The sequence below is a fragment of the Centroberyx gerrardi genome, chromosome 14 (genome assembly GCF_048128805.1).
Source record: "Centroberyx gerrardi isolate f3 chromosome 14, fCenGer3.hap1.cur.20231027, whole genome shotgun sequence".
Classification (NCBI taxonomy): Eukaryota; Metazoa; Chordata; class Actinopteri; order Beryciformes; family Berycidae; genus Centroberyx; species Centroberyx gerrardi.
In genome coordinates this window covers 22117222-22143067 of record NC_136010.1, presented here as the reverse complement: position 1 = coordinate 22143067, position 25846 = coordinate 22117222, and the positions used below count along the sequence as shown (strand labels likewise).

At 44.3% G+C, this 25846-nt stretch overlaps 1 protein-coding gene across 1 annotated transcript; it reads right to left on the bottom strand.

Moving 5' to 3' along the window:
- Nucleotides 1–17: 17 nt before the first annotated feature.
- LOC139924450 (monocarboxylate transporter 1-like) lies at nt 18–21271 on the bottom strand. Its single transcript, XM_071915462.2, has 5 exons — nt 21179–21271; nt 11350–11698; nt 4524–4667; nt 3449–4267; nt 18–2655 (listed from the first exon to the last, which is right to left on the bottom strand). Exons 2-5 carry the CDS (start codon nt 11564–11566, stop codon nt 2366–2368), a joined length of 1470 nt encoding a protein of 489 aa, XP_071771563.1. The 5' UTR covers nt 11567–11698; nt 21179–21271; the 3' UTR covers nt 18–2365.
- Nucleotides 21272–25846: the final 4575 nt, after the last annotated feature.

The window sequence follows — 25846 nt, the reverse complement described above, 5'->3', positions numbered from 1 at the left end:
TACAAAGTGGGCTATATGGTAAGGGAAAAAACCCTTAACCGAAATGAGCAATGACTATGTGGCATGTTTCTCTGTGAAACTGCAAAAAAAAAGCCTGTGATGAAAACAAAAAAATAAAATAGCATAGTAGTGTTCCATAACAGAAAAAATAACATTTAGCGCTGTTGTATTTTACATTTGAAAAGGGTATTTTTCGAGAGTTTAAAAAGTGAGTGGTGCAAAGGCTCAGGCGGTCTATTGAAGTGACTAATAGGACGCAAAATAGTTGTCATTTGAAAGAAATGATCATCTGAACCTGAATCTCAAATCTCAAAGCTGAAGACAGCTTCTCCTTCAAAGCTGTCAAACTTTTTATGTGATATGTTGTCACCATCAATTTTTACTTAAAGCAAAATTGGCCTCATAATTCAAAACTCAAAAATGTTCACCAAGCAATATACAGGGGATGAAACATCCAAGTTCAAAAAGCCTAAACCAATCTGCAGAGGATGCTGCCCTCTGCTGCTGGATGCTGGTAGAACAAGACAGGAACAAGTCTCACAAGTGCCTCAGCAGTTGATGTTGGCCGTAAACTAAAAACTTTGTCAATGCATTTTTCATCATTACTGAATATCTGCAGCCTATGTCTAACTGAAGACATTGTGGATCTGATATGACACATTCTGTACAGTTTTCAGACAAACTGAAAGACGTGTGGACACACAAATGAAATGAAACTTGGCTACAGTTTAGACTGTTCGTACAAATACACACACTTTCTCTCACACACATAATGCACTCACCCAAATACATCAAAAACCATTAAAAAGATTACTTGTAGTCAGATTGTCATTTTACCGTGAGCTAAAATAGATTTTTTTTTAAAAACCACAAAAAGTTTTGTTGATACAATTGTAAAACTATTGTGTATTATTCATATAAAAAACAAAACACTAGAGTGCTGCGACTCTCAAGATCAACGGGGTTAAAATCAGGATTGTGTGTGATTATTCAGAGTGAGATATTTTTCCTATTTTGGCACCGCAGCAGGGCAGGTCATAGCACACACGCACACACACCCCGTTACTCCCATCCTTTAGTCTATCTAGCAAAATCACAGCCTATTATTTCCCACAAAGCAGCATGTGGTGTAATTTAATACTGTCAGTGGTCACGTTGCGGGTCGCGCAGCAGTTGATCTGTGAGGCGGAGGAGCTTCATTGTGTGAACGTTACTGTTAAGGTGTGTCCTAATCTTAATCAATACGTCAGTGTATGATGGGCTGTTCTGGTTCCGTTGTGTATAATACACAATTACACACACAGTGTACACACAGTTTATGTACAAATACACAGTTAAAAACTCTAGAGCCCTCTACACTGCAGATAACTAGATTTGTAACCTTGTAGTCTTACAGCATCAGACCACCAAGCCCTCTTAAAAGCTTCTTGGTTCCTACATGATTTTCCATTTTTAAATTCCATACTTTTCCACACCTCTATTTTTAAACCTCGCTGATTAATTATTTGTTCATTATTTTACCTCTTTGACTACAGGTTAACAATATTACTGCTACTGGTATAAACAGTACTTTTCATTTCATTCAACTTCCAGATTTGTTTCCCCAAATTTTCTCACAATCTTTTGAAAACCTGGAGAACCTGGAAACGTCCTTCACTCCACACCCCAAGCCGACACCGGAGCTACAATGTGAACATGGCACAGACAGACATATCTAATAAAAATGTGTCCTTTTGTATTAATTTATGTCCAGCCCTTGAGGAGTGAAGCAATGGAAGTGTGTGCATGTGATATGTGTGGGAAAGTGTACAGTAATTCTAAGTACTGTAACGAAATGTATTGTGTGTCCCTCTGAGCCTCGCTTTGACAGATGCAGCATTGAGGCAGAGTTGAATATGTGTGTGTGTGTGTGTGTGTGTGTGTGTGTGGACACTGGGCAAGGTTCTGAACCATTATCGCAGCTCAAGACCCTGAGAGTAAAGTCCTCGTTGATTTACGACATTATCTTACAGTCAGCCTGTCTGTTGTGCGTCTATCTGGTGCTTATATATGTGTATGTGTGTGCTTCTGGAGGACTTCAGTTTACCAAAGGCACATCCAATACCATTACCAGAAGTCTCTATACAGTGAAACACGGCTTGATGAGCGTTACAGTCAGCTGTTAGCTAGAGTAATGTCACAGGAGCGGGTCCCACCTTTCACTGATGAAGGAAATGAGTTTGTTTGTACGGTTTCAGGGTTTTATCTCTCTTTAGTCGCTGTGTGGTTTTGCTGTGCAACTGTGAGACTTTCGCGAGATGTGTGTGTGTTTCTGTGAAGTGTGTGGATGCGGTGTGTGTCTTCCTTGAGGGTCCGTCTTCATTCTCTACACAGTGTCCTCGTCCATCTTTGCGACGTCGTCTAACGTGACAGCCGCCGGCACGTTGTTCTCCTCCACCTCCTCCGCTGCTTTGGAGGGCGAGGGAGGCGCCAGCATGGCGGCGCGCTCCTCCTTGGGCTCCTCCCTCTCTCTCCTCTCCTCCTCTTTCCTCTCCCGCGCCAGCAGGTGGTAGTTGATGCCCATTCCCGTGAAGAGGAAGATGCTCGCGATGATGAGGATGATGCCGGAGGAGATGTAGGTGTAGTCGTAGTGGTGGTAATAGTTGTAGAAACTACCTGAAGGTGGACAAGAGACAAGAGAGAGAGGCTTCAAAGGTTTGTCTGGACCAACATCTGATTACCATATCTGTGTACACGGTCTATAAAAAGTTAGCTACACTGATAAATGAAAACATGGATATATGGAGAGAAAGTGGCTTTTTAGTGTGAGTGTTGAATGGGGGAAAGAGAGAGTCAAAGTGTTTTTCCACCCCATTTCACCCAATGCAAATTCAACCCTCCACCCTGCCTCAAAACACAAATCTTCCTTTTCATTTTCCAGATAGCTTAAACGATAATTCCGGTTATTTTCAACCTGGGCCTTATTTTCCTAGCTTATGCCATCATGACGATTGATTGTGTTGAAAATGTCATCACTTCCTTCACTAGATCTTTACGTACCTCTCAGCTGCAGGGAGCGCACTCTCCAATACACACCCACAGGGCCAATACAAACTCCAACAGTCCAACCCAAAACGCGAATAAAATGTGTCTTTTCAACACAATGACACTCACACTGACTACACTAGGACCTGCCTACATCCAATATTCCCATTATCCATTACCTGAAACTTGAATATATTACATTATTAGATATGTTATTTTAACTAGCGTGAGCTAACTGGCAACAAGACCGTTCAAGTAGTCTGATGCTGCGTTCATATCATATCCTATTTCCGATAAATATGAAGTAAGTGACTACAATTTCAACACAATCACTCACGATGGCAAAAACTAGGAAAATAAGGCCCATGTTGAAAACAACTGATTGACTGAATTGTCCTTTCAAGACCCATACTGGAGCTCCTACCTGTTAGCGGCGGGCCCAGAAGCACAGGCCCACACTCCACAATAGTGACCAGGCCGACGGCTGAGGAGAACCTCTGTGCCCCCACCAGGTCCATCAGCGTCTCAAACAGCACTGCGCTCAGCCAGCCAAAGGCGAATCCAAAGAAGATGGCGTAGATCACAAACCCAGTGTAGTCCACTGACAGCGGCGCCAGCACGTGGCACACTCCGTTGTAAAGGACGGCAGCAGCGAAGAAGTACTGCACCCTGGGCCGGACCCACTTGGTGTTGGCCAGCAGGCCCATGGAGGGCCGGGCGAACATGTCGACGAAGGCCAGCACCGACAGCAGGAAGGCCGCCTTCTCCTTGCTGATGTCCTTGCTTTTGGCGTAGTTGGAGAGGAAGACGAGGGGCGCGAAGAGGCCGAAGAACATGACGACGTTGCCCATCAGGTAGAGCAGGAAGCCGCGGTGTTTGAACAGCGTCAGGTCGAGGAAAGAGTTGATGGTCTGCAGCACCGTCTTCTTGGGCTGCGGCTGCACCACGCCGTCCGCCGCCTTCCCGTCGCCCAGCTCCGAGTCGGGCTTGGCCGGCTGGGGCGTGGGTCCAAGGGGCCGCATGAGGGAGCCGGCCACGCAGCAGTTGAGCAGAAGCCCTCCCAGTATGAGGAAGCTGCCTCTCCACCCAAACTGGTCGAACAGCCAGGAGTTGAGAGGGGCCAGGGTGGACAGGAAGACGGGGCTGCCCGCCATAGCGATGCCGTTAGCGATGGGCCGGCGCTTGTAAAAGTATTTACCGATCATGGTGAGAGCTGGATTCAAGTTGAACGCCAGTCCCAAACCTGGAGAAAGAGAGAGTTGGCGGGATGGAACAGAGAGAAGGAGGGATGCATGAGGAGAGGTGTAGGGATAGGGGAATGAAATGAGGACAAACAAAAAACCTTTTTAAACTGCAACCATGTCCAACCATGTCAGCTTTAATAAGTCTTCAAAGTGCTGAGTTTGCAAACCAATCAATTGCACGGGAAGTTAAATGCTAGGCACAACTATAAATGGTACATTTTTACAGCTTATCTGTGGTACATTTAAGCTACTGACCTCCTACCACTCCTATGAAGAAGTAGAGCTGTTGCACAGTGTTGCAGAAGGAGGCAGCGACCAGCCCCGACCCAGCCAGACAACCTCCCACCATGATGATTGGTCGACTGCCAAACTTATTCACAAGGATACTGCTGATTGGACCTGGAGGGAAGGAAGGGAGGGACAAACAGAGGCAATGAATATCATAAAGAGCATGGATGTAATGAATAAGATCAGGGCAGTGTTGACCCTTATAATGCAGATTATTGGGACTCAACAAGGAGTGATGGTGGGTGACGTAGAACCTGGATGCATTATTGACCAAATATAGCAGGTTTAACATCTATACTGAGCAAGACCATTATGTAAATAATGCAATTAAAATGATTTATTACATCTGACCATTCCAACTGTTCACCAGCAGGTGGTGCTATGGCACCAAAGATAAATACAGGCACAGTAAACGATTGTGTAACAGTACTGGTTGCATGGATGTTAGGAGGGAGGAAGGAAGGAGAGGAGGGAGGCCAGGCAGTGCGATGTGTGACCTGGTACGGAGCACAGCGAATTTTCATTGGTAACAGATGCACATGAGAGACAAAGAGCAAGGAGGGAGGAAAAAGGGAGGGAAAAACAGAAAGCTGCTCCAGAGGAAACGGAGAAGAGAAGAGAAGAGAAGAGAAGAGAAGAGAAGAGTGTGTCAAGGCACTCCACGTGTCTTAGCCCGCCCGCCTGCCTGCCAAGTCTCCTATGAATGGGCCTTCACATGGATCCAGACTGACATTGGCTCTGCTGAATGCATCTAAACAAAGTATAGGCCTGGAGCATCTATAACTCCATGTACAACTATTCTGCATGCAAGCACAGCGAGTGAGTGACACAGAAAGAGGGAGAAAGAGTGCGAGAAACGACAGCAGAAGAAAAAAAGCTGTCACTCTCCTCAGCCCTAACTGCTGAAGATTATGTCTGTCTATGTGTGTGTGTGTGTGTGTGTGTGTGTGTCCAGCTGTTATATAAAGTGGATTACGCGCAGGAGAGGGTGGGAAACCCAAGAGATAGTGAAGAAGAGAGAACTACAGGAACTACAGAACCGTAGTATATGGATGATCTATGAAGGCAGATGCGCGTATCAGCCCCATTCAAGTCGACCATGTCTCATTGCCATTCTTCGGGGTTCTGCCAACTCGGATCCATTTCCTCACAGCCTGACTTGGCCCTAAACTCCTTCACATAGACCTTGGTGGTCTGCCCTTGAAATCTGGCAATTAACCACTGGCAGGGGGTGCGCTTGTATGCGCGAGCACGCACACACACACACACACACACACACACACACACTCACTAAATACCTCTCAGACACCTAGCTTATGTGTTCTGTCTGTCATTCAGGGTCTGTGTGACACAAAGCCTGTCTTGGTGGGTTGCCATGTTAGGGGGTGGTGGGCTTCCAAGTGAGTTTAAAAGTGGCACACGCTGAATAAAGAGGAACCATGTGGCTCTGCTGTCACATGCATCGTGGTACAAACACTAGAGATACACAACACGCAGACACACACCACCTCGAGGCTATGGCATTCCTTGTTAGCGGGTGGGTGCCAAGCGAAGTAAACAAAAGTGAACTTAAACAAGGGCAGGAATGAGTCTGCGTCCACTCAACACACACCCTCACGCACACACAGCCATGTACACGCACGCATGCAGACATAAATCAGCTGTGACAGTCTTTGTTGCGGTCTGGCAAAAGACAAAGGGGGCAGTGACTAGTGTTCTCAGAGATATTATATAAACGATTCATTCTCCCCCTCCCTCCATCTTTCGCTCTCTCTGTGGAAGAGAGAACAGCAGGGAGGGGTGAAGAGAAACCTGCCCTCAGCCCTACCAAATATTGACACCAGCACCAGCATGACACAACTGACGAACAAGCGTTGAGAACGATTCCAGCGGCGACAAGCTTCTCCGATTTTTGATCTTATTTTAGCTCGGTGACGCATACACTGTTGCTGCTTATAGTGCTGGATCTAAATGTTCTAGATTTGATTATACATGAGAATCCCTAGAACCCCAAACCCCTTTCTCTTGTATTCTACCAGCCATTACACAGCTAATTTTCCTATTCAAACATGTTCTGGCTTTTGAAGTGGAGGATGAAAAGACTGAGAAGACTGATAAGAGCTGGTGATGAGTCAGTCCCACCAGGAAAAAAATAAAAGAGGGATGATATGTCAGGTGCTATCTCTCTCTCAAACAACCGACTGGATTGGTCCTGGCAGTTAAATTGTAGAATATTTCTCCACCAGTCGAATTACTCACAGACCAATATCTCTCCATCTGGACTAAGTCTTTATTCAAGTCCCTTCAACTGTGTATGCACACATGGTACTGTAAGACACTTTGATTAAAAGTGGCCACCAACCAGCTTATGTTCACTATGCTCTGTATTTTGTCTCTCTCAGTCTGTATTTTGTCTCTCTCTCCTTCTATCCACCCTCTTCCTCTCCAGTACTGGTCTGTCACTCTGCTCTCTTTACTTCAGTAGGGATGTTAAGATCCCTAACTGTATTGTTAGATTGGATGTACAGTGTGAGAGCCCAACGTTGACAATCAAGAATGGTGGCTTTTCATTCATTTGCTGAATCAGTGAGCAGCTGAACAACTCATTCACCTGGTCGCTTCATGCCTGATCATGTCAGTATACTCTAGGCTGTAACAACACAGGCTTGTGTGTGCAGTGCGCATGCACAAATGCAGACATGCTTAATCTGTCTTTCTCCAGGCCAGTAGCCAAAGTCCCTCCCACCACCCAAGTCATGTTGCACTGTGCATTACTGCCTTATAATAATGACAGAAGATCTGAAAAATCACTGGGGACCTTCAGCGGGAGAATCTGGGGTTTTATCAAGTGACTGAGTGATAGTGCCTTTATAATTTATAAATGGGGGACAGCAGTCAGTCGTCCTAGATCAGCAGTCCCTCTCGGAGAGGCCCTGACCAGTGGGACTCTGCCAAGTGGCCAAATGCAGCAGACCATAGACCAGTTGGCAGAGGAGTTAGTTCAATGTCTCACTTCATTACAAGATCACATACACAACCATAACCATGGACATAACTGCCCACAGTCAATTAACTGTACCGGTCTGTACTGTACTGTGGGAGGACAGACCAAAGCTCAAAGGGCAGATGGGATATCTAGCAATCACATCAGCTCACCCTTTTAGTTTGACATTTTTTTCACTTTACACTTGGCACGTACATGGCTCTCGGACCAGTCTATTAGTTTGTTTCAGAGAGGTCCGAGTTCTTTTCAAGTGTTTACATCTGTGCAAAACCCCTGACTAAACAGTCATCACTCTGAATTCATTTGGATGGCTTAATGGACCATGTGTAAAAACACTGTTAAGTTATTCAAAAACAGCTTGTTAGCATTGTCAGCACTGACATGCCTCACAGCTAGCAGCACCCATTGATTTCAAAGAGGAATGCTAACAAGCTGTCTGTAGGGTGTCTGAAGGACAAACAAAGCAGCTTTTTCCTTCTTGCTGAAACTAAAAATGTCAAGCTATCCATTTACACTCACTTTCAACCATTTCTCTAGGCAGGAACCATATCTTGTGTCTTATGATACAAATTTAGCATTTTATTCAGTCTACCTCTTATTGTATGGACTTGTAATGATTTTGGCAAGACAGCCATTAGCTTTTGATATTAATTTCTTCAGAATTACTTGAGGACTTGTGTTAGTCCTGCAATGGGATAGGCTCCAGGCCCACTGATCCTTAAAAGGAAACAGATAGAGAAAATGAATGAATGAATGAATGAATGAATGAATGAATATTTGAGGACCCACTGCAAGTCATGTTGGGGGTCAGGACAAGCAAGCAGCCACTGCTTACTTAATTTTTACAGTTTCCCTTTTCCTTTATACCGACCCCCCACCCAGCTCATTTTAGTTGTTGATGTGAATCAGACAGTTTCTTGGATTAATCACTTTCCTTCTCAATTTTTACATTATTTTTCTTTTATTTTGCATCTCTCTGTCACTAAATCACTCTGTGCAGAGCATCCTGCCCATTGCTAGCAGGTTCACATTGTAGTCAGCTGCTACTGACGTCATCTGAGCTTGATGAATGAGCATGTGTGACGGGTTTGTTTGTGTATTTGTGTGTATTTATGTGTGTGTGTGTGTGTGTGTGTGTGTGTGCCTGCATGAGCGCAGTGCCTCATGTCTAACCAATGAGTATATGGTTGTGGCCGTTTAAGCCCAGTGTTGGCAGTCCAGTCATGCAACCTCACTCAAACCACAAGCATGATGACATCATCAACTGGCGACTCTCAGAAGAGTCTTGTGCCAATCCAGACAGCCTGACATAGAAGATAGGGAAGTCTCACTGAGGTCATGGCTACAGTGTGCAGTGACAGTTCATACCTACTCGACACGAAGAGCATTCACAAATCTGGAAAAAAAGACCTCAACATCTGCCTCCTGTTAGATCAGTGACTCCTCCTTCAGTTCCCCCTCCAAACTGCCCTGACCAATTGAATAAGTCTGCCTTCAGGCAATAAAACCTGGCACACAGCTCTGAAAAGGTTGAATGAGCAAGTGAAGTCTCATGACAAATAGATACTATCTTTAGATACAGCAATGTGGATCTTTGAACTGAAGAGACAAAGAAGAGGGAAAAGAAGAGGAGATAAGATGGTAACACCTGGCGAATAGGCTATGTTGGTTAAACACTTTGGGGAGACCTAACCAGACAGGAACTCTACTTTACACTGCACATCTGGAGAAAGGGAGGAGATGACAGCCAAAGCCAGAAGGAGGAGGAGAGAATAAAGAGAGAGGGCTGAAATCAACCGCCTTATATCAAATTATGGTTGGGGTTTGCTCACTCTCGCATATTTACGGGTGAAAGAGTGAGCGGAGAGAATAATTTCTCTCCCTCTCTCTCTCTCTGTGTCGGATGGGGAAACAAGAGTGAGACTGTTCAGCTGAGATAATGTGGGAGAGCTGGTGTAAGTGAACCGAATTATCAGCTTTTCTCATCTACACCCCGTCTTTCTCACCCTCTCCTCTCTTGCCCTCTCTTTTGTCCGCCGCTCTCCAAATCATGAAAGGGAATGAGGAACTTGCTGCGTGTTAGACGGGAGCAACCTAGCCTGAAACTGGGTCAATGTCGCTGTTTCCTAAATCCTGCCTTATAAAAATGCAACTGGGGAGGCTGCTGTTGTGCCAGTGCAAATAAACGTTTGACTAAGTGGAAGAATTGGCTGTTTTTACAGATCACGTTCAAAGCATGGCTAGTTCTGGCCTCTAGCTACATTGCAGACTTCTTACAAGTTCCCTCTGAGATCATCGTCAGGGCTTTTCTAGGCTCAGCACTTTAGGTCAATGTGCTTCTGCTATAAGGGCCGCCAAACTGTGGAACGCCATGCGTAAGGAATGTATGCTAGCTAATTCAGTTTCATCTTTTAAATCACTACTTAAAAGGCACTTTCATAGACTTTTTAATATAATGTTTTTTATTGATACAAGGGGAAGTTGTACTCACAAGTGGAAGGAAAGAACTTCTCAAACTGAGATGTTATGTTACCATTTTTATTCTTTATTTGACCAGTAGAATGACGTGCTCCAGTGGAGAAGTGCAAAGCCCCATCATCAGTACACTTTGCATGCTAACTCATTTTTATTTATTTTTTCCTCTATTTGTGAGAGCGACCTCCCCTTGCATCTAGTCTTCACTGGATTTTTGGACTACGCATTGTGTTATTCAGTTTTGATGGCGATGCCTAATTTTATCTCCCTTTTTATACAGTATGTTTTACTAGTGTTGTTTTTATGCCTTTTGGTAAGGCACTTTGTAAACTCTACTTTTAGAAAAGTGCAAAAGAAATTATCTTTATTATTTCAATGTACGCTTTCCCCTGTTCCCAAGTTCTCCAGTAGCGTTCATGGGATTACAGCACCACAAATATCTGCATCCCTTTTCATATCTTGCTTGCAAGTACTCCTAAGTATCCATTTCATCCTGCCTTCTCCATTTCTGTCTTGTCTCCTGCTCTCCCTTCAGCAGTAGGTCTTATTAAAGCTGTGCAAATGCTGAAGAGGAGGGAAGAAGAATTGGTAGCATTAGCAGGGCGGGAGCAAAGGGGGGGGGAGAGGCTTGTGTTTGTTTTTGTTTTGCTTCAGTGGAGGGTGGAAGATAAAGAGATAGAGCCTCGTAAGAAACCCAAACCTCATGTGCCCAGGCCCCGGCTAAATCTCTCAAACAAGCAAACAAAAAGAAACGGCCTCGAGATACTGCCAGCCACACAACCGTAAACATCAACACACCCTCATCCAGCGATCCCTTTTCATTCACTGACACAAATACAGGACCCACCCTAAGCACCATCCTCCACATCTCTCTCTGAGGTGTTCAGCTATTGTGGAATCTGAAAAGCAATTTCCCTGACATGGAGACGCACTAGCGCTGCACAATTATGGCTTCAAAGATAATGCTTATTTTTGCTAGATATTGTGATCACCATAGTTAGTCTTGATGATTTGAGGAACAAAATAATTTGACTGCACTTTTGGCATCTCATATCAACATTTTGACTATTTTGTTTTAATATTGCCAATGCCGACATGCCAATATCTTATAATTATTAATTGTGGAATCTGAAATCACAATATATAAACATACATGAATAACTATGCAGCCCTAACACACACACACACACACACACACAGACATCCTACCCCCTTTCTTGCATACACCCCCAAAACCTGCTGCAGACACAGACCCCCAATTCTCCTACTCACACACACACACACACACACTCTGTTGTACATTATGCCGCTCACCTCCAGCGTACATGACGGCCAGCATGATAGAGGAAATCCAGGACACCTGGCTGGGCGTGGCGTCAAAGATGATCTCGATCTCCTTGAAGAAGACGGTGATGGACTTGGGGAAGGCATAGGAGAAGCCGATGGAGATGAAGGCCCCCACAACCACGGCCCAGCCCCAGCCACCCTCGGGAGGGGTGTACCCCACCGGCCCACCCAACGCTGGAGGCATGGCTGCTCAAGACGAGAGGAACGAGAGGGAAGAGGATGGAGTCGAATGCTGCCGTTGAGGGTTGGCTGGTCCTTTGGAGGCTAAGAGACACAGTCGGACTGGGTGAGCTGGGATCAGAACTCACACCAGGACCTGTGGGGGAGGAGAGCAGAGAGTGTGTGAGAACAGACACTGACTGAAAGAAGGTGAGGGAGAAAAAAATATCTTTCATCATTTCCTAGTTCTTGGCATTGCATCTCATTTCCTGACTTACACTCAACTGCAAAATGAAATACGATGGTTGGGAGGGAGGGAGGAGAGGAGACTGAGGAAGATAGGCAAATGATAGGAAACAGGGTGGGAGGAAATAAGATAGAGACAGATGAATGTTTGTGATTAATGTTTTTTTTTATTAAAGTGCTAAGTGTTGGCATGGTGAGAGAGAGGAGCATCTGTGCTCCAAATGCATCTGTTCTGGGACGTATGCCAACATACCAGCGGCAGACAGGCTAAATATGGCAACAGGTGCGTTATTCATTTTATGGGTCTATATGCAAAGGAGATTAGATTAGACCTCATGTCAGGATGCGCAAAGACAAACCAACGGTCTTTGGCGTGCGCTGCTGGTTTTTCTGGTGATGCATGCTATTCCTGTGTTATAAACAGGGAGGGGTGCAGGGGTCACAGGATATTTCCAATCTCAACCAAAAAAAAAGGTTGAAAATCCTATAGCCTCCTTCGCTGAAGTCTTCCATCTAAATGTCCTCCATTGCCAGCGGACAAGACTACTCAATATAGGCCAGACATAACTGAGCTATTTATGGTCTGTTCTGAGATCAACTCTGCTACTGTTTGGGCCATTTACCTTAGATGGTCTCTGGATTACAAAGCATGGAGGCACTTTAGCAGGTCACAAATACAACACTGTTAAATATGCATAGTGACACCATGTATGAAAACAAAGATGACCAATGCTATGTAGCACTCTATGAAGCTGCAGATAGTAATGTGAAGAGAGAGTAAATAAGAAGCTAGGCTCTGTATGGCACTGAGCCCTGGAAAAGTAAGCGGCCACTTCTCCACAATAGGGCCGAAGGGGGCCAACTGAAAAAGTTCACTGGACTTGGCACCATTCAGGCCTATTTGAAATGACATGGAGCCCACCTCACAATCAAGCAAGGGCCTAGCTAGCCTTGTTGAACCTTGTAGTGGCTAATGAACAGCCAGGCCTCTGGGTCCCCTACATGGCTTTTAGCCTAGATCACGCTGTAAACAACCATGTCCTACCAATCATTACACCGTCAGCCCGTTACGGTAACTGGTTAACTCAGCTCTGTGGTTACAGGGCGTCCTGATGTCTTGATCTGGTTACAGGCATTACAAGTACTTACAACTGGATGACTATTGACTCTCCTGGCTCTGAGAGTTTATAACCAATTACAGGTACAAACACACACACATCACATATACAAATGTGTGCGTGTGTATACACAAACATTACAGTTTAAACTAGACTTCTACATTAGTGTCGTCAGTGCTGCTCATGGCCCTGCTTTTGTTCCCCTCTCACACAAAAGTAGAGTAGGCACAAGTGATAGAAAAGACAGTCACAACAGCGAGGCAGATCCTTTGTGTTTAAGTGTCAAGTGTCTAAGTAAGGTGTGTGAGAGTGTAAGTCAGTGTATTGCCAGTGGAATCATGGATATCTTACTGTCTGGCAAGAGCTCGATTTCATAAATCACTGCTCTTCCATTTGGCTCAATTTCAAAACTGCAGACGCTCAGGAGGGGGAGCGATAGCTGGAGAGACAGAGCCCAAAGAAGTCTCTGTTGGTCTGCACTCTGCAGAGCTGCAACATGTGAGGCCGCTCTAATTTAAAGTGGCACGTTTTGTCCTATGAGTTAAGCAGATGGGGTACACATTACTATACACCACAACACGTTCAATGTGCAATGTGCATGTGCTCCAATTCGTGGAAGGAAAGCTGGCCTCTTCGGGGCGGCACTGTGCTTTTTTACCTGCATAAAAAGCATCTGTCCTTATGATATTATAATTACACATTGACTCCTCTGCACACACACCAATCCCTCTTCTCACAAATGGAGAGCAATATCTGAAACTCACACTAAATATTGCGGACTGAGGCAAGATTAGCTGTGAAAGATTCAAATTGTTTTCTCATTTCCTGTGGAACTGGTCCTAAAGGATTAAAGCAAGATCACAATTCCCTTTTCCATTTTAAGACAAGAATTGGGTCTCAACTCAGACAGCAGGCCTTAAACTCTGAGTGGAGTAAAGTCTATATCTCTGGGACTACAGTGGGCAGCTTGACTTCTGGGAATAATGACCAATAAAGAATCCCCATATTAGAAAAGCTGGCTCTCTTCATCTCTGCCTCATATCCATCCTTAGTGGAAATGGCAAGAAGGCAAGGCTGTAAACTCTATTTTTTGCTTTTGAACTCTGTGGTGACACACAAAGGAGCATGATCCGTGAAAATTATTGAAAATGCCCATCCCTACTCTGAATAAAGTTGAACACATGCTCCCTTTACACTATTCTAGGCACTTTGAGGATGCTACTAAAATGGTAATACTGCAGAACCCTGAGGTAAGCTAAAAGTCTGATCACTTCAGAAAAAAAATCTAATACTGCATGGCCCTTAATCAGAACCCTTTCTAAAGTGTAGCCTATGACTACTCTATGCCCCCTTTTTCTTAACGAATCCCTGCACCTGGATTTTATTTTTCCCCTGGCAGAACTTGTTTAAATTCTCTTCCTTGCTTCCACTCTGATGTAGCAACCTGCCCTCCAGCATGTTCAGTCCAGTAATTATCATTATCTGAAAACAGGATTAGCCAACAGCGAAAAAGCCATAGTATGTTCTACTGCAATTATTTTGTACACCCTGCGTACACGTCATTGATTTATTTTTATACTACTACTTCAGTTCTGGTGTTCTAGTCTTTGCTGTATCCTATTACTATTTGCTGCTACAACAACCACATTTTCCCACGGGGATCATTACAGTTTCATCATATCTTTTTCAATGATCTGTCATATTTCTGAGATCTCTTCTAACAGGACACAGCCTGTCTCACCACCGCTGAACTGACTAATGTGTGTGATCGGGAACAATGTGTGCTGTCCCTTTGATGCCAGGATAAATCCACCTTTTAGGGGAGTGATGAAATGCTGTGGTGCTGTAATTAGTGTTTTATTGAGTCATCATACCAGCATAGTCGTTTTCCAGACTTTTCCCATGGACCCAAGTTTTGTAGGTTGTTGTATGGGGTAATTTAACAAGATTGTCTCTGTTTTTTAACTAGTGCATTTCAGTCATCCTCCCTTTCATTGAAGAGGATTCATTTTAGAGATGGCTGCTATAGCTGCCATCTTTTGACAGAAATGTGTGCCATTTATTTTGTGTACCCAATAAAATGGGTCAGAGACCTGTGAGTACAGTCAACAAATGCGGACGTCTGTATCTCTTAGAACCAACAAACAGTCAAACGGGTGACGTCAGAAACCAAACACTCAGCACACCCAGAAATGTGCATGTACACGAGCGCACAGGCAGTTTCACTTCCTCCATGTTCTTATACTTGTGTCTCCTGGTGGCGTCGGTTACCGAAGCATTAGCAACCACACAACCGCCTGACACACGTCACAGCTGTGTGTACGTGTGTGTGTTGTATTCACCTCAATGTGAGCCGTCAACAGTCATGAAATAGCTTGTATTGTGGAATGGATCAGTCTTCAGTGTGTCTAGGTGTGTGATAAGCACACACTGATCTGACCGTGTGTGAATCAAAGCTCAGAATCTTTGAACCATAGCGTCTCGCCACCATGGAAATCAATGCAAACTTGATAGTTTGCATTGATTTCCATGGTGGCGAGACGCTGTGTGTGTGTTTGTGTTTGTGTCTGTGTGCGTCTGTTTTTGTTTAGCAGCAAACATCACTGTCCTTGGTGCCTAAGCCAAGACAATTTGAGTTACAAAACTTCCAACAGTAACTCAACATTGTTTTCAAATGAACCCAGTGTTATCCAACAGGCACAGCAATGACGCACTCAAGCAAAGGACATTGATGTCAATGGGTGAAATATTAATTACTGTACGTGAAGCAGTCTCTGGGTCATCATTTTCTGTTGACCTTTCCTCCACCCCCAGAGAAGCAAATGACCGCCCTAGAAATTTTGGGGAGGAGTAATTCAACTCTGTCTGAATGTCATCATGGCTCAAACACTATATAGTTTACTATGAACTATTTAGGAGGGCAAATTACTAGAGCTGCTAGGTTGTCCAGGGGCCAGAGAGTAAGACTGGCAAAGACAGACTAGTCCTCTCAAATTGCTCACAGAGTTGTTTGCCACACAGCCCCTCTTCCAGTGACCTCACTAACACACAGTTATGCATACCCTCACATGCTTGTGCAAACACACATCCATCTCTATCTCTGGGGGAACGCTGGAGCTCTAGTTCAAACCTAACCTTGGGTGTGTGGCACTGCAACTACAAATGAACAAAAAATGGTATAACTTAAATGAAAACATAATAATAATACTCATAAGGCTGCTGATTGAAACTCTATTGAACACCATTATCCTACTTGCTGTAATAGAGCTCACCAACTGACAAACAAGTGGTAACCTATACAACAGTGCTAACCAAACCAGGACTATGCTAAGCATCGGTCCTGACCTCAGCCTGGCCTGGCCTTCCTGTGTTCAGGAGGAATGTGATGACTACAGGAGTAACACTGCAGCCAGTTTTCCCTCAGGTCTGACATAAACCACAACTCACGACAAGGGCCAGATTGCATTAACTTGGATTAAATTATGTGATTATGTGAATTATGTCTAATTGCTCTTGAAGCAAATCGTCAATAAAACAAATTTGCAAAGCTAGACCACATTTAAATGCATTTTCCCCCCCAAAAGTATTTCAGTTATACACCCTAATTCAAAAAATGGTAGCACACACAAACCAAACCAAACACAGGAAGCTGGAAGACACACCGCCACACCCACGTCCCTCTGTTCATCATGGTTTATAGGCCATGTGTCTACCTACAATACAGCAGCAACTTTACTGCCGTCTGATAATGAAAGTGCCTCCTCCTGTGATCTGGAGACATGGCTATTCAAGGGGATGGACGCACAAACACACAGGTGTTGATTTGACCTTTTTGTGTAGTGGACTGTGTGTGTGTATACTGTATGCGTGTGTGCACTTTATTACGTTTATGTGAGCCGGTGTACCTGAATGTGTGCCAGGTGCATTCCTCTGGGATCAGGAAGGCCACAACTGACACTCCGCCGTAACTCAATCGGTCTGGGTTTGGTCCAAAGACAGACTGGACATATTACTGCTACGTCTAAGAGTTTTTGTTAAGTAGCTATGAGAAAGTTCAATGTTTCTCAAAGAGAGGCTTGGGATCCGAAGAGGATCAAAATGGGTACCTATACTATTCACAAGAAATTGGTACCTAAAGCTACTGTTTTATGTTATATGACCAAAACCTTCCCACATCCTTGCAGTTTAAGTTAGGCTAAATAAAATGCTGTAGGCTTGCTAAAGTATTCTATTCAATAGGGGATACATAAGATACATAAGAGGGGCCAATATTCCTTCTGTTCTTCCTCTGATGATTTCTGAGAAAGGAAGGGATGCAAATGAAAGTAAGAAAATGTTAGAAGTCGGTTGAAACTGAGCCAGGGCCAGGAGCTCACATGGTCTACACTTCAATACAACCAAATGAATAGGATTAATTTACACTTAATCCAAATTAACTGACTAACCACATACAAACAACTGACCTGGACTACGGTTACCTAAGAGGCACTCATGGAAAACTCATCTGAAGCCTCAAAAGGGAATACAATTACCTTACACTTATAAACAATACAATGTGTACTGTGATTAGTTGTTAGTCTGTAGTGTTGAAGAACCAGTTGCAGCCTGTCAGTGACTCACTGATGACTGACCAGAGACTTGCTTCTGCCAGTGAACTTGGGAACAGATAGGTCATCCAAGGACCAAGAAGAGACACCAGCCAGCCCTCTCAAATTACTCATGGGGAAGGGGAGGGGGGGTGGCAGGGCAGGCTACCAGTTACACAGTGCAAGGTCATTTTAGTAGCTCCCCGAAATAAACTTATGCTAACTAGGAAATTCAAAAAGGAGCATGTGCGCAACTTGACATTCAACATACAGGTAGGAAATTTTGCTTAGTTCCTCATGAATTTCATTCTTGTGCTCCATAAGTTTAGCAGCTTGTATACTCAACACAGCTGTTACGTCACAGCCTCTGAAACCTTTTGGGTCTTAGGTACATCACACCAGCAGACCCCACATCACTTGGATCAGCTGCTAAAGTGGAAAGGAGGCCGAGATTTCAGTTCAGGGCCCAGTCATAATGGGAAGCAGGCCACACCAGTGGGAGTTGATTTATGTGGCTATCTCCCCTGTGTATGACGTCCAACTGCTCTGTGCTGGAGCCTGTGTGTGTGTGTGGTGTGTGTGTGTGTGTGTGTGTGTACATGCCAATGAAGCAGGGCAACTCCTCAAGGAGTTATCAATGAGGCCATTCAGCTCTGCAGTAACAAGCATTCCCTTTACCAAAGCACATAGAGAGCCAGAAGCTACCTGAAATCCCCATCAAACAAATAATAGTCTTCAGCAGCTTAAATATTCCAAAAACATATTACAAAAACAACTTTAGTCTACAATGTTTCTGAGATAACTGACTGACTTACTTACTGACTGACTGAAAACTTAGTGAGTGAACCGAGTGAGTGAGTGGGTGAGTGAGTGAGTGAGCGAGCATGAGGCCTGGATAGCCAGCTAGAGCCAAGTAGACATCACACTATAGTTAAATTCTGACTTCACTGTGGGCCAAGCTTCTTGATTTACAGTTTTTACTTGGGCCAGAATACGACTTACCAGCGTCATCATGACTCAGTGAAATGACTTACTCTAAAGCTAAACTCCAATGACAACAGGAAATGAAAGATATGAGAAACGAGATAGAGTGTGAAGGATGAATAAATAATAACGCTTGCTTTGTGGTCACTCTCTCAACTTCGGTTGGGTGGAATACTTCAAAGATTTCCTATTAAGTCCTATTATAAAGCATGATAAAGCTGTTCTTTACAGCCAAAAGCCTGTCTAATACTTGCCAGCTTAGCACTAATGACCACTTAACTCTCACAGGCACAAGCTAATACTAGCATTTCCCTCTCTTAGCCCCCAATATCTCTCTCTCACACACTTACACTCAAGAGTGCATAGCAAACATGTGCAAACACAGATACAATGACATATATCCCAACTCCCTCAAACATGTGCAGTTATGCTTGCCATGTACATGCACTCATAAATTACCACAGATGAAGAAACCCATTCAGAGACCCTCCACTGTACAGCCTAAATTTATTAGGTTCCTTGCGGCATGTGAGGAACTCGAGGGTCAAAAAACTTTGAAAATGCTCTTAAGAGTGTTGAGGGAGGGTACTGTATGCATAAAATCTAATTTGTCTGGGGAATCAACAGAAATGTGACTGAAGAGAAAGGTCACTCTATATTCTGGCAGCCCTAACAACATCAGAGCTGCCCTCTGGTCTGCTCTAGACCCTACATCACAGCATTCCAACTTAGTTTTCAGCTTGAAAAGGGTATAAAATTACCACCAGCCCCCAGACAAATATGACTGTGGTAAGTTAGTCTACTCTAGCAGCCACTCTGACTGGTACAAACCATCATGCAAAGGCTGTTTTCTATTGTCAAAACCTGTTTAGCTGGTAAAATAGTGAAATGTGGCTGGTAAACTTTGGAATCCAAAAGCCATTACGTTGAAGTGAAACGGCACTGAGACGAATGACTCCAAGTTGAAGCTCTCCCCACATCTGGTTCAAATCATTACCACGCTTCCTTTCACACATACATACAGTACATACACACACACACACACACACCACTGACGTGTCTACACCAATTCTCTCTCCCTTTCTCTGACTCAACCGACATTCCTCTATCAGTTATGCTCTCTGCTGCATCTCTCCAAAGTTTTCTCAAAAATCCTCAACCCATGTCTCTTCTCATTCACTGATGCACCAAATTTGAACTACTGTCTCTGTGATTATGTTATGTTGAACTTTGTTCTCTGATCATGAATTCAAAAGTATGGCACAGACAGGAGTGGCACAAAAACTGAGAAATTGTTCGATCAAGCCTGGTAAAGACACACATGGCTCTAGTAATATTTGAAAATACCTTTTATGGCATATCTACACTCAATTATCAGTGAAGAAGTGATAAAAATATAGCCTATATTGCACATAACAATAAAGATTACATAACACAATACAACAATTCCTGCCTGCTCAGTCAGGCAAGCATGAATGCCAGAACATGTCCTTTCAATTATGTTTAAATACACAGGGAACATTACCCTAATGACTAATTTCTGGGAAAAACAGAAATGTGTGGTAAATGTGTGTGTTACAGCAGGGACAGGGAAACATGGGATTGCTATAAAATCCCAAACTATATATGACATGTGCTAACCCAAACAAGCTTTAAATGTAAAGGATAAAACTCTCATTACAAAATGAGTCAACTGTTCTGCCAGCTACAAGGGAATAATGTGACACTTTATTGATCCCACAGGGAAATTCTATTTTCACGGAGAGGTCAGAGGTCACAGACAGCTGGTGGATTCAGAGACTTGCTCAAGGACACTTCAGCAGGGCAGATGTTTGCCAAAACAGAGCTTGAACCCCGGTCATCTAGCTGTAGGACGCTCTCTCTAACCAGTAGGCCACCCTGCCACCCCAAATGGAACATTAAATTGGTGAATAGCAGTCACTCATTTGGTCCAACAGAAATGGAGAATATCCCCTGGCTCCACTGTTATTAATAGACAACAAGCAGCCCTGGTTTGGGACAATGGGACTGGGACGGGGGAGGCAGTGCGTGTGTCTGTCGTGTGATTTTTCCATTCAGTACTGTCTGTCAATGAGGCGACCATGCGGCATGTGGAACTCATTGAGCTATGTACAGGACACATTAGCTCGCTAAATGTAGTATTGCACAAATTGGAATCACAGCTGGTTCAAGATCACCATCTCTCCTCTGCCCCAGCTACTAAGCTTGCGTTTTGGCCTTGTGCCACCCCATTGACTGACCCAGAACGGCAGATCCTCAAACAAGACAACACAGAGGAGCAGGGCGCAGCCTCTTTGATTTCGAGTGTGATATGATAATCATACGCAGATATAATAGTGCCAGCATCACACCACAGTGAATGAAAATACATACAAAACTGTCCTCTAATATTAGATGGTTAATAAGTTGAGGATTGTCGTATGAGAGGGATCAATACCGACCGCGGAAGCTGAAGATAAGCTGATGTAACGTACACTAATACGTTAGCTAAGTCAGTCAGATAGCAAAGCTAGTTACGGCATGGAGCTAGCTAATTTAATAGTAGCTGGTCAGTTGGAGAGCACAAGTTCAGATGTGAAAGGAAAATAACCATTTCATTTCGCTCTCCTTACACTAGGCTCTTTGTCTTGACACACCGCGCTGTGAGGCTCGTCTATGCTACACAGGCTACTCGTTACTCACCAGAGTTATTCGGTAGCTTGTGTCCGGTTGAGGCTCGGCTGCTGTGTGTGAGCGCGCTGTCCGGGTGTCCTTGCTCTTGACAATGGTAAAGCGTGTGCAGTCAGGGTACCAGACGGCAACTTCTGGGATGACACTACACAAAGTGCGCATGCGTACGAGTGCCCTCCCACTCGCAGCGCAGAGTGAGTGAAGGAATCTGTAATAAATCATAGCCTGCATGTACAAAGTATTCAAGGCCGTGCATTATAGTGCCTTTAGGACAGCTGAGAGGCATCGTTAGGGAAGCGGGGAGTCACAAAGCATCGAGTGGCTCATTGCCTTTATAAAACGGTGGTAACGGTGGTAAAAGCACACAAATGAGCAATAAAGCTTTTATTTTTAGTCATTAATAATAGTCTTATAACAATAATAATAAAATGTTATTCCTCCACCTATCTGGCTCCTGAACAGGATAACGTGGTTGCTAAGCTACTGTAAGTACCAGTATGAGTGACTTATACTATGGTTAGCGCATTAACATTTAAATTAGCTAAACTGTTATTTGTTGTTAACTGTCAACGGCTTCGAATGGCACTCAGCCAGAAATAACGACCGGTAATTTACAAACGATAGGCTACTTCGAGGAACAGGTCCAAGTTCACGTTCAAGTTCAGGTTTAGGTCCAAGCTGACCACCAATGGCCGCAAAAGCCCCGAGTTTGCAGATGAGTTTGCATAGGCTTCTGTCTTGGCTATCTTCAGTAGCTGTCGGCCTACACTGAGCAATATTGCCTAACCTATCCTATTTGACGGGGCAGTTGCACAATATAGGCCTATAGGCTACAGAGTTAAGTGGTGCAGGTGGACCCATAGATCATGCTTTCCCTGGAGCCTCTATAGCAGAATGATCCAGGCTTCATCTGGAAACAGCAGTTCATTTTTATAATTAAACTTCTATAAAAAAAAAATAACTTTTATAAAGACCCTTCTTAAGGCCTGCAGCATTAGAGAGATAGATAGATAGATAGATAGATAGATAGATAGATAGATAGATAGATAGATAAGCTAACTGGGGCCAATGCTGTGTAATATGTTGAAATCCTCCCCTCTCCCTCCTGATCTGCTCAAACAGGATCAACATTGCACAAACTGAGAAGACCAGAAGTGGCTCAAGGCCAAGTCTGGGTGTGTCATTCAAAGAGACAGTAGATAATGAAATGAGAAATGAAAGCATATGGCTGCATAGTGTCTGGAGGATACCTGAAGGCCTCCCTGACTGTTTGAAACCTACATCACACACCTCTTTTCCCACGTATTCCCATAACCTGTTACTGTAATCACAGGGAGCGCAAGACATTTGTGTACATTTTACAGAATTATAGCCCAAGGGAAACAAGAACAGTTGTTAATCAGTGCTCGCGTTATTTTCACAAAAGTCAAGGGTCAAGGGTCAAGAGTCATGTTAGAAAGAAGTTTTGATTAGTTAATTATATCAGGCGAGGATGAGTTTGGATATCAAATGAGTTCCATCAAATAGATCTTTCTCTGATTTTACCATAGCTGCACGCTGCCAAGGCACACAATCAGTCACAATCAAGCACAGTTCTTTCAATTAACATTCCGTCCTCATCGTCTACTAAAAAAAGAAATCCCCTGCTTTTGACCCAGTAACAGTTTGCTAAATGTAATCAGATCTGCCACATCAAGACGTCCCGTCAACCAAAAAGACCTCCGATACTCCAAAAGCTGAACTCTCAGCTCCGTACGTGGGAAGTCATCCAAGTGTCCCGACTGGCTTAACCTGTATAATGCGCTCCGGTGTAATTACTGTAACCATTAGTAACCACCATCTTCTGTCGGGTGTTTCCAGCTGAGAGCGTGTGAGGATGCTTTTGGCTCAGCGATGTGACAGTCCCTAATTGGAATATTCATTTTGTTTCCGCTAATGAGGAGGGGGTAGAAAGGGAGACAGGGACAGGCAGAGAAAGAGATGAGAGAAAGGAGAGAGGGAAAGCTCTTGTGTGGCCCTGAAAGAGTTTGAATTATCCTTAGATCCCAAACATAATAACCCCCAGGATCAAACTAGACTGTGCCACACTGATCCTCAGGTGTTACAGATCTCCATGCTTTAGCTCGGAGAATCTCCTGTGAGTTTTGTTGGACTTACACCCACCAGGCAGCCGGTTTTCCCTCAATATTTACCTTGCACCAGGCGGGACAGGCCGAGACCGTTTGCCTAACCGGCGTCTCTGCCCGTTCACAGGCCCTCCTGAGACAATAAACAAGTTTTAAGGGGGATGGGGAAACACACTCGCCTGCCGCTGAGAGGGAAAACCAAGACGAAGGGGGGGAGAGAGAAACAAAGAGACGGGGGGGATGGAGAGGAGAGGAAGCACAGGGGATGAGAAACAGATTTTGTTTCGAGGGGGGAAAAGGGGCCGTGAGGGAGAGAGGTTCTGCAGGGAAGAGAGGAGATGCTGGGTGTCAGGAGAGCGTGCTGCGAGGGAAAACAGCGCTTGCGTGTGTGGAGGTGATCCGGTTCTGTTTTCGTAAGCTTCTCTCCTCACAACAGAGGACCTCGGTCATTTTAGCTCCCTGAGAAAGACTTTTTCGTCGTTGGTGTTTTATGGCGGCCAGACAAACTTTGAGACCATAAACAACTGCCGATGTGCAGAGTCCACTGTGTCGCGGCACGCATGCCGCGTTCAGTGAGTGAAACAAAAAGATAAGATCCCTCTCTCAGCCTCTTTTCTGTCTCTCTGTCTTTATCTGTCTTTGCTGTCTATTGTCTTTGGACTCTCACTCTCATTGTCTCTCTCTCTCTTTCTGTGTGTGTGTGTGTGTTTGCCCAGTCCGCGCCCAGGTGTACTCTGTAGCCAAACACTTCAGCATATCTGAGACCGGATCTCCTTATAACTGACACACACACACACACACACACACACACACACACATTGCCCTGCTGCTTTGCTGCAGTAACATCCACAGCTTCCACAGGTCATAAAGAAAAATAAAACAGATTTCCTTCTAAATCTCAATATTTATTTTGACACTTGGCAGCTTCACTTTATTGTGTGCTTTCTCAAGAGGGCATAAAACACGAACAGCTGAACAATCGGATACAGATCAAGTGACAGAAAACACTGAGGTGAAAGTTTGACTGAATGCGGTAGTCTTACGGGTTTAGATTCGTCGTTATTTCGTCATTCAAACTAGAAACAACAAGCACACATCTATCAATACAAAACTAGGTGTTCTGTTCTACTTTTTCTGTCTGTACAAATTGAGCCCAGCTTCCATGCACGGGTCCAGAAAGCTGTGACGTACATGGGGCGAAAGATTAAAGAGCGGTCACAGCGTTTAGGTCACTCACTGCAGGACAGCACGCGAAACTGGTTAAACTCCCAGTATTGATCTGTTTATTTCGCCCAATATGCTGTTGAACCATTTGGCTTCCATCACCTCTGTCCCACAGATAGTCCCCATCGACCTCGCCTCGCTTTCAAAGGCCTCCTCACCTTTGTCCCACTTACTCTTGTGCACATTTACCTCTTCCCATTGTCCCTCAATCAGTCTGTTGCCATCCACCTCATACCTCCCCAACCTCTCTCTCTCTCTCTCTCTCTCTCTCTCTTTCTCTCTGTCCATTTTTCATCTCCCTCCTTACCTCCTCCTGTCTCTGTCAGACATAAAATATTCAAGCTTTGGAGAATACGCACTAGAGCCTCATCAAAGTCTGGGGACAAGGCTCTCACTCTCTCTCCCTCCCTCTCTCTCTCTCTCTCTCTCTCTCTCTCTCTCTCTCTCTCGCTACAGTCACAGATAAGGTGGGCGAGGGGGTGTTACTGTGTAAACTGAGCTGAAATCAGGAGGCCACAGCAGTTGCTACATGTGATAAAGCAACACTTTATCACATGTAAACATGTATGACATGTTTGCACGGTACATCTACTGTAGGAATGAGCGGCTACCTCTGGTGTGTGTGTGAGAGAGTTTACTGCCACGCATGTATGGAATTCACAACACATCTGATGCTTGTTTAACACATGTGTCCACCCGTCGCCACCAACCACCCCCCCCACCCCCCACCCCCCACCCCCAACACACAAATGGCTGGCCTCCCTCCATGGCCTTTTTACCTCCACCCCACCCCCTCTTCCTTTTCCTCATGGTAGAGGCTCATAAATTACCTTCATTGCAGTATGGCAAAAACATCTGAAAGACCTATAGGGCCCCAAATACAGTGCATGCCCTTCCTCTCTCCAAATGAGCACTTTTTTCCATTGGACTTCAAATCACCTTCCACTTTATCTCTCCATGTTTATACAGTATGTACACTGTATAATCTGCAGGGTTGGGTAGTAACAGGATACTTAACAGTGTTACAGATTCTAAATACGAATAAATATAACTGTATTCTGTTACATTACCTAAAAAAATAATGTATTACTGATACTTGTGAAAAATGAGAGAATTACTTCTGGGAATACTTTTAAAGTGAAAGCAAGAAGCTCAGAAGGCCATTTAAATAGTGTCAGATATTCTAAGTCTTTATAAAATGTGGTACAGAAGAAAATTTGAGTTTGTGTGCAAGCCTGATATTTGTACGTTTTCACTTTTTCTCTTTCTGTGCCTTCATACCCCAAATATCGCAAAGTAATCTGAAAGTAACTGAGCACAAGTAACCAGA

Bases quoted from the DNA above. Each gene is read 5' to 3' on its own strand.
- LOC139924450 (XM_071915462.2), bottom strand. From the start codon at position 11,566: ATGCCTCCAGCGTTGGGTGGGCCGGTGGGGTACACCCCTCCCGAGGGT. The intron at 4,268-4,523 runs GTCAGTAGCTTA...CTCTTTCTCCAG, and splicing joins CTTCATAGGAGTGGTAGGAG to GTTTGGGACTGGCGTTCAAC. The intron at 2,656-3,448 runs GTAGGAGCTCCA...GTCCACCTTCAG, and splicing joins TCTGGGCCCGCCGCTAACAG to GTAGTTTCTACAACTATTAC.